Source organism: Cyprinodon variegatus, unplaced genomic scaffold, assembly GCF_000732505.1.
Source record: "Cyprinodon variegatus isolate N-32 unplaced genomic scaffold, C_variegatus-1.0 Scaffold636, whole genome shotgun sequence".
Taxonomy (NCBI): domain Eukaryota; kingdom Metazoa; phylum Chordata; class Actinopteri; order Cyprinodontiformes; family Cyprinodontidae; genus Cyprinodon; species Cyprinodon variegatus.
In genome coordinates this window covers 310,501-319,743 of record NW_015151089.1, presented here as the reverse complement: position 1 = coordinate 319,743, position 9,243 = coordinate 310,501, and the positions used below count along the sequence as shown (strand labels likewise).

The 9,243-nt window shown below is 38.6% G+C and overlaps 1 protein-coding gene across 2 annotated transcripts in view; it reads left to right on the top strand.

Moving 5' to 3' along the window:
• The window catches only part of LOC107096603 (spermatid perinuclear RNA-binding protein-like), a 92,633-nt gene that overhangs the window by 38,884 nt on the left and 44,506 nt on the right, over window positions 1-9,243 (top strand). For both annotated transcript variants that reach the window (XM_015393334.1, XM_015393335.1), the window contains exon 2: window positions 3,252-3,366. In XM_015393334.1, coding sequence (XP_015248820.1) covers window positions 3,364-3,366 — 3 coding nt within the window. In that variant the 5' untranslated portion in view covers window positions 3,252-3,363. The remainder of the gene's footprint in view (window positions 1-3,251; window positions 3,367-9,243) is intronic.

Genomic DNA, 9,243 nt, shown 5'->3' with positions numbered 1-9,243 from the left:
CAGCTTTATCATACAAATAAATAAAAATTTCAGGATCTTTTATTGTCTCTCACAGTGGAAATGCACCTACAGTAATAATTTCAGACCCATCCATGATTTCTAATTGAGAGATCATGCAGAATAGCCAGGTGTTCAAATGCTTATTTTCCTCTCTGTAACTTGAATTGTAAATGCTTGGGAGATGAAACCACAATCCTCCCCTTTTGTTCAGTGATGGCTTTTCTCTTTTCCCAAAGATAGCTTCCTTGATGCCTCTTTCAAACCATCTCTGTCCTCCCTGTCCAAAATCTGAACACTTGGGTCTTCAAAGGTGATGGCCGCTCACACTGAGCCTGGTTCTCCTAGAGGTTTCTTCCTGTTAAAAGGGAGTTTTTCCTCTCCACTGTCGCTACAAGCTTAGTGTGAGGGATTGCATCCGGTCAATGAGTCGATGAAATCAACTGGTTTTCCTTAGATGGAAAACTTTGAATGAATTTAATTGTATGATCTGGCAAATTGTAAAGTGCCTTGAGATGACATGTGTTGTACATAATCTTGTACATAATCCATTCTCGTGGGGTATTTTTTAAATGTCAACTTTTCCTTTTATGATTTATTTTTTATATGCAGACAGCTCTAATCTGCTTGCCTGTAATGTCTGTTTCCCAAAAATCTAATGGATTAGCTTTTCTTATGGGTTGACGGCATAGCTGCTGGAAGACATTTTCAGCAGGCGGTGCTCAGGGAGGGCGCTATTCGCTATGGCCACTAATTTTAGGGACACAAGCACACAACCTAATAGAAGCAAGGCTTTGTGTGTTTTAGTTTGTTACATGTATGCATCGGTTTGGCTATTTCACCTTTCCAGCTTCTGAAAAGAGACCACTTACAATGCGGAGGAGAGAGGAAACAGCTGACCTAAAGAGAGAAGACAGACAAATGCTGCAGGAAAGAAGTTCTATTTCAAATATTTTTTCTTTTCTTGAGTCTAAAACATCATCTCTGGCTTCATTTCACAGTAGTCCTTATCTTATCTTTTTATGACACACATTAGGGGTGGAACGGTTCACAAAATCCACGGTTCGGTTCGATTCACGGTTTCGTGGTCACGGTTTTCGGTTCGGTTCAATTCGGTATATGTTGATTGTTACACCGAAATCCCATAAAAATTTATGAAATTAATGAAAAAATCCCCCCAAAAATAATGGATTGTAATTATTTTAAATGATTCGCGGAAACCCTGGATCATTTCCGCATGTTTTGCTGCTTTGAATTTAATCATCTCGCGCATGACATCTACCATCTCCAAGGGACTCAGAGGGGAGAGGACGGGAGCCACAGTGGAGGCTGCAGGCTTTGCTTTGTGCAGGCGGTCTGGAGCGCAGCGGGGCGGAGCGGAGCTGACAGAGTATGAGGGATTTCGGGGTTAGCATGACATGTTGCTGTTAGCATAAACAAAACATGTTGCACAATGCTTGCACACTGTTGCACTTTTATCCACAACTTTCTTTCCGCCGTCATCGTAGGTCACTCTAAATGCACAGTGGTCCCATACAGCAAACCTATAAAGTGCTGCTGGCGCGTCTTCCAACGCCTGTTCTTTCCCACTCGCCATACCGACACAATTCTCCACAACAACTGATTTTTTTCTGCTACACCCGGCTACATTGCTTCGCTTCTTCTTCTTCTTGTTTACTACTGGTGGTTGGCTTTGGTCGCAGTACTGCCACCTTCTGCTCTGGAGTGTAAACGCTTCGCCAATGAGAAAAAGGAGCAGCGCATGAACCGAACACAACACACACGAACCGAGACAGTCGAACCGAACGGTTCGGACGGTTTTCATAAATCGACCCATCCCTAACACACATATATTTAAACTTACCGTTTACTACCTGAGCCTATGCGTAACAATTGCTGGTGCTGACTGAGGTAAATCCCATGACCCACAATGTTATAATGAGGATTAGGCCATATAGCAAATATGGCAAACTTTCAAAGTTAGGCCTTTGAGTTTAACTTTAACTTTTAGGCCTTCCTGTTGAGGTTTTTCTCACATTGTTTCACGTAAACACATTTATTTATTTTTTGGTCTAGGCTTACTTGTAATTCTGTGCCACTTCCGGCAGGGGGTGCTGCAAACCCCCAGCACCCCTAGTTCCCGCAGTACTGGTTGATGCTCCATGTCAAGCTGCAAAAGTTCAAAAACGCTGGGACGTCAGGATGCTCTGACACGCTCCCAGATGCTCGGATGCTCTGCTTCCAATGCTCAGACACGCCGCATGAACTCTCAACGCTGCAGTACAACAGTACGCTTTGCATTTCCTGTTTAATTTGCTCCACTGGATGGAAACAGATCCAATTCCCTTTTCGTTTGCCTGGATATTCTAGTTTGCTCAAAATTTGCATCGCAAAATCAATGTCTACAGGGTTGAAACCAAATACCAGTAAATATCCATTATGAGCCATATTAAAAATAATATTGGATATAAGACAAGAGAAACTGTTTTAAATTGAAGTAAGAAGCAGTGTAACAAGATGAGTTAAACCTGAATGAGAACAAGTTTCTGTCGAGATTAAATTATTTGTAGAACTATTGGGGTTAAATTATGTTCTGACTCTGGCTCAAGCAAAAATAACATAAAATATCTGGAATATGTAATTTGTTTTTCCCTGTCTCTGCTTCCCGTGACCTCCTATGCTGGAGGGTTTGGATGTGTCTCTGGCAAAATATAAAACATCAATAACAGCTTAAAACAATTGTGGTCCTCATTATTTGTTATTAAACAAACTTTACTTTGCAAATACAGCTTTATGTTAATTATTTGTGTTTATAGAGTTGTTTTTATTTTTTTACTTTTTAGCATACCCCACAAAATGCAGTGCAGTGAAGAATCCAGATGTCTCGGTTTTACTGGACACTGAAGGTGTTGGAGGGTTTTATGACTCAGAAAATAGATTTTGGTACTTCATGTCAGTATCACAGAGTTTCTGTAGTTTGGTAGAGTAAGCTGAGGAAAAATAATAAATAAAAAAAAATGCTTTGATTAATATTAAAAAGATGCAGCCCTTAGCTGGTGCGCCTGGTCTTTAGACAGAGCAGCTTTAGTGAAAGCTTTAAATCCTGGATCATCTGCAACAAATGGTCCAAATACAAATGTCAGAGTTATGTCACAGAGGGCTACAAATATGGTACACGACCTGACGGCTCTGATTAAGGGGAAATGGGTAAAAACATGCTGGGAATAACTATACTGTGTTTTACTTGTCCACAGTGGGACCCGAGAGACTGAAGACTAGGAGGCTTTGACTGCATGAGGAGGCCAAGAGACAGGACCCTGGTCCTCAAGTAGACCCTCCATAGACCCTCCCCCACACTGCCTGAACATGGTGAGTCTCCCATGAACTAAAGTGCAATGCTTAGCCGAGGTAAACCCTTCACCTTCCTGCAATGTGCATGGTATCACATTCCTGCAGTGGTTTCTCTGCCACCAGCCTCCCAGTCACTACTGGGTTTCTGATACGTCACTAAATCCAAGCGTGATGCTGGGTGGTCAGTAAGTTAGAAACACGGTCTCACTAGTCTTAAAGATGTAGGCCATTTTATAAATACCGACATCTCATAAAAGTCTGTTTTCTGCTTGACTTGATGGTCTGGGCTAACTTTAACTCAGAGCTAGCTTAGCGTCAGCATTACATTGGCAAAAATTTACACAAACAAATAAACAAAACAAAAAAACAGCTAACAGATCATCTCTACAATCAAATTTCCACCAAAGAAACAAGTTAGAAGTGGAGCAGTATTGCCTTATAGTTAGCATAAAATAACGTAAAGCAGCTTTGTAACTTTTGAATCAAGTAGTAGCTTAGTTTGACAAAATTTTAATTATTTTAGTGCAGTATCCATTCCCCTAGTGGGCTCAAAAACTCCCCTATGTAACCAGAGATGGTTTGATCCATCGGTGAATGGGTCATGAGACCCAGAGCGCTGCTAAACAGCAGTCTGAGCGCCCCTTAAACACAAGCGCTTACCAAGCTAGCAGTTGTTGTTAGACAAAATAATTCCTACGACCATTACCTGATCAGACATGTAAGAATGAAACCACAGTAGGACTGGAAAAAAATTCAACATTAATTTATAATTCAATTCAGTTTATTTCTAAAGCGCCAATTCACAACGTGTCACCTCAAGGCACCTTATACTTCAACAGATCATATAGTCAAAATGATTAAAAGTTTTCTATCTAAGGAAAACCAGTTGATTAGGGTGGACAGGTGTCTTTATCCAGCTAACAACCTCAAACAGGTGCCTCTAATTTAGAATAATAAATCAGACACCTCCATGATGTTGTGGGTGTTCAAATACTTATTTTCCTCACTGTAACTGTAATTGTATTCTATTTATTCGATTGTCTATTTTATTCAGTTCTATTTATTTAAATCATTAACAAATAACTAAACGATATTATAACACTATTTAACATGGCATCTCCTGTTGTGTGTAGCATCCCTGCTTTCATTTTTGGTGTGTTTAATTGACCTTGGTAGAATATGTTTTTATTATAGCAATAAAATAAAAGAAGGCAAGTAAAAAAAACGATTTGTTAAAAACTGTCCATTGGTTGTCCATAGTTTACCTCCTGACCTGTTTGAAGACAGCTTTTTGTGACTGCTGGAAAGAACCCTTTGTTGTTTTTTCTTCTGACTAAAGCAGGGAAACAGATATATAATTGATCAGTAAACATTTACTGTAATCTGCTATCAATTCTTTTTTTTAACATCCTTTATGCAACTCACTTATACAGTTTTATTTGCAATTATTACCCTCACAATTAGGCCCACTGAGGCTGCAGGCCGCAGCATATAATCTGTATTTTGCTTTCCAGTGAACCTTTGATTGATGATATCGATGTTTCCAGATATGTGATACTTTTTTGACACCAGTTTTTTTTTAATGGTTTTTTATGCTTTCAGTACAGATTTCAGTGGGTGCTATAACTCAGCTTTGTTGACCAAGGTCGGCTTTAATAAGACCAGAGGAAGCTTTCAACATTTGCCCTCGTTTTAATAGAGCTGCATCATATGTTAACCTGCTACTAGAATTGACTGCTTGTCCTGTTCGGTAAGATGTTATATTTCAAGTGTCAGACTATCACTCTGCTTATTAATAACGTATGCAGCCTGTTGGAAGGACACATGTTGCCCTTCCTGCCCTCACATGCTGATTATCCTGAGAGGCTCAGACCTTTCCCTGCACCCCATCTCTGCACGTTGCTTTCTAAGGCCTCATTTTAAGCCAGATTTTGACCCTGAAAGGCTGAATAAAGTCTTTTCTGATTATTCTCTGTCTAATAATTTGTCATTTTCTTTCCTTTGGACGTTTTGACAAGGAAAACACATCATCGGAAATCTTTTCCTGAGAGTTACCACTGAACAAAGTGGGGATGTAATGGATTATATCAGTGAGCGTCGTAATCTTCTAACTGCAGTCCCGTAGGTGACAAACAAAACGAGCGAAGCGGAGAGAAACCCTGGCCCGGATCCAGAATCCACCTCGATGTTGTCTGAGTCTTAATCTTTCATTTAGGTCCTGTTAATGTTTTGTGGGAGACAGTTGTCGACACGACCTCCGCTCGCCGATACACGGCTCCGAATGCCCCCGGCGACCCAGAGATTAGCTCTGTTGTGATGAATGACCCTTACTACTCCCGTTCAAGCCTCAGAGAAACACGACCATGAATTATTAACACCTTCATAAATAACTCACCGTAATGAGGGGTGTCTGCACGCTGCAGGGGGAGCAGAGTGAAAAAGAGGATGGCAGTTTAAAAGGAAGAGATGATTGAGGGAGGTGGCGCTTCGACCTTGGGCTTGAAAGCTGCCTGTGAAGCTCTGCAGGTAGATGAAGGTGATCTGGCTGGAAAAAACCTGACATCCGAGATGATTTTACACACAGGTCCCCAGAGAGAGAGCAGTACTCTATCTCTTTTTTCCCCCCCAACATGTCAGAAATGTTAAAGATGAGCAACTGAAGCTGTATCTGGGTCATAATTTTTAGTTGTTCCTGAGATCATTGCCTGCCACTAAACCAAGGCGTCGGCGGCAGAACTCTGATTTCTAAAACTCAGATTTCTCTGAATTTATTTTAGGTGCCATCGTTCGGCAGGTTCAGACCCATTTCCGCGTAATTATTTGGAGCACATTTTAGTTTGATCTGCTTTCGTGACGAGAGACAGCGACGTGATAATCCCTCTTTGAAACATAAAACCCAATGTTCTGATGGTTCTCTGCTGATGACCTTTAAAACGTAGCACCCAGCGGAGCTGAATATGAAAACACTTCTGCTAAATGAGCATCAATCGGGGAGGGAAAATGCCACTTCTACTTAGTGACAAAAACACTGAGCAACTCTTTTTCTTTATTTATATTCTTGCACAGTGGCCGTTACTTTGCTGCAGCTCACTGGTGTCGACACACGGAGAGTTTCAGCTTTAATCAGCAAACTTTAGATTTATGCTTACAGTTTTTAATCAGTGTTGCACAACAGAGGAAAAAAGAACTGCTGCTGCCCGTCCAGTCAGGTGGAAGGAGGAGAGATGACGGCTTACTGTTAGTTATAACTATTGCTGGTAATCCTTCACAATAAAAGCTTTATAATTGCTTCTCTGAGTTTAACAATGTAAGTCCTCTGATTAAAAGCGCAGGTTTCAATTAGCTGCTGATCTCCGCCTCTAGCTGTTCCTCAGGTTCGCTGTTGAACTTTAAAACCTGCTCTTCTCATCATTTTCTCTTTTGTGCTAAATGCCAAGTTAGTATTTCTTCCTTTGCTTCCTATATCTGTTTTGTGAAAACTAGAAACCAGTGTTTTTTGGGAAAGGAAGCATTTAAAAGCTGCAGGACATTAACTGACTTGGAAACCACTGGTCTCTAGGGATCCCATTGCATGTGAGCGTCAACCAACTTTTGACTTAAACTCAACATTTGACTTCTGATTTAAATGCTTAAAGTGTTTTTTTTTTTTAAGTTAATATTCAGTACTTGATACGTATTGGTGCTCTGTATGGGCTGCTCTTCTCAAAAACTCCTCTTTTATTACCCGATAGTCGGATCCACAACTAAATGAGTCATGTGACTGACCATATGATCGCCTCTTTACAGACGTCTGAGCTCCACTTCAACACAAGAGCTATCTCAACTGTTAGCCATCAGAAATATTTTTCATTCTCTGATATAGGATTTAATTTAGGAGGTCAAGATTAATTGCCAATTGATTTTATTGATTATTTGATTGAAACTTTTGTTAATGGTGATTATATTTTTGGAGTTTTTGCCTATTCTACTCCTAAGGCTTCCATAGCTCAGTGAGACTTGAGTTCTTCACTTTTTGTTCTTAGATGTCTTCTCGTTTCTGATAAACTAGCCCTCTGTGTTTAATATCAGTTGCAAATATTTACGGTTATTTCATTATGCTGTGAAACGGGATTATTTTACAAGCACGTTTCACAGCTTGTTTTTTTGCTCTCCTAGACGTGATGATTGAAAAACAAACCTAGTTTTTGAAAGTAGTATATCTCATTTGTTGTTACTATTATGAAACTTATTTAAAAAAATAAAATTAATCTGATTTGGTAAGAATCAATCTGATAGTAGGTTTTTAAGCTATGTTTATTACCTCTAGTCCCAACATGATTATTTTTGTTTTTGGAAGTTAGGAATAGTCTTTCTGTACAAGAATGATCTTCTGTTTCTGCTCCGTATGACAGAAACCAGAGAAGAAAACATCCTTTAGCTTAAACCCATGCCATCAATAGGTTGTTTATATCATTAATTATCCCACATTCATCCACATCATCCTCTCTAAGATACTGTCTTAACTTGGTCTTCAAGGCAAAAGACTAGTGAAATTTTATCATCACTGTTATTAATGGAGTACTTTTTTCTTATTTAATGCCTGATGTCTGTAAAAGCTTATAAATGGAATTCTCATTTTATTTTTGAGTTGTTTTTTTAAATATTATAAATTTTCTAGATGTGATGTTGGTATGCTATGGATGGCAAACTTATTTATGGTACTGAGTTGCCTGGAAGTCATATAATGACAGATATGATGGCAAATGTCACATCAACATCCAAACGAGTCAAAACATATAGTGTCATGATAGAGCCGGAGATTTACACCCCTATATTGGAGGAGTCATCACAGTATCAGAGCTATTTGGTTTTGTTTTTTATTTATAATTGGTTAATACTTAACCAATTCTTTTTTTATAGATTTTATATTTTTGTTTCAGTTGATGACTCTCATGAGTTTGGTTTTATTATCTATTCCTCTTCATATTTATATTCATTCTTACCGTATCACCAGTGTTCCTCCCACTCAGACTCCTAGTTACAGTAATACTTTCAGCATCGCCACGTGTTAACAGTCAGTCCACCATTCAGACCAACATGTCTGTAACCAACGCAGTGCTGTTGGGTTTTCTTTATTTTTTATTTTACATACAGTATGGATAAAAGTCGCATTCAATAATGAAATAAAGCCATCAAAAACACACATACCCCTGTAGTAAATCTGCTGTATCCTTTAGAAGGTGAGGAAGAAGAGTTGAAATTGGTGAATTAATAAAAAGTAAATGCACAAAAGAAAGGAGCAGCACAAGAAGAGCTGACTGACTGTGTTGAGATGCTGTAATCCATGAATATGAGGAAGTCCTGATCAGAGGTTTTTAACGGATCTTCAGACAAGTTTCAGCAAAATAAGTCTCAGTTTCATTCATTAAAATCAGTGAACTATTTGTTATTACATCTCCATAACATTCAGATTGTAGTAAGTTTAAAAACTATACCTTCATCTTTGCTATTTTGAATTCTTTAATCAGCAATGTACTAGAGTTGTCACGATACTAAACTTTTCAACTCGATATCGATACTAAGTAAAATATTCGATACTCGATACCCTTTTCGATACCACAAGAATAAAAACAAAGACTCCAAAATTCAACAGAAATATTTTCATTACTAAAAAAAATACAAGAAATAAATTAAAAAACAATAAGAATAATATTTTGAGGTTGTATGCTGTGCAAAATATTAAGCAAGCTTGATTAAAAACTTATACAATGAAAATTAAGTGTTTCTTCCTTGGCTATGTTTTGCATAGACATAACAATGACACTAGCCAAACCAGTTAAACAAAATAAATTCTCAGCAGCTGCACCTGTTACAAAAAAGTCTGAAACTGAAAATGCACAGAATTATTCAATCACA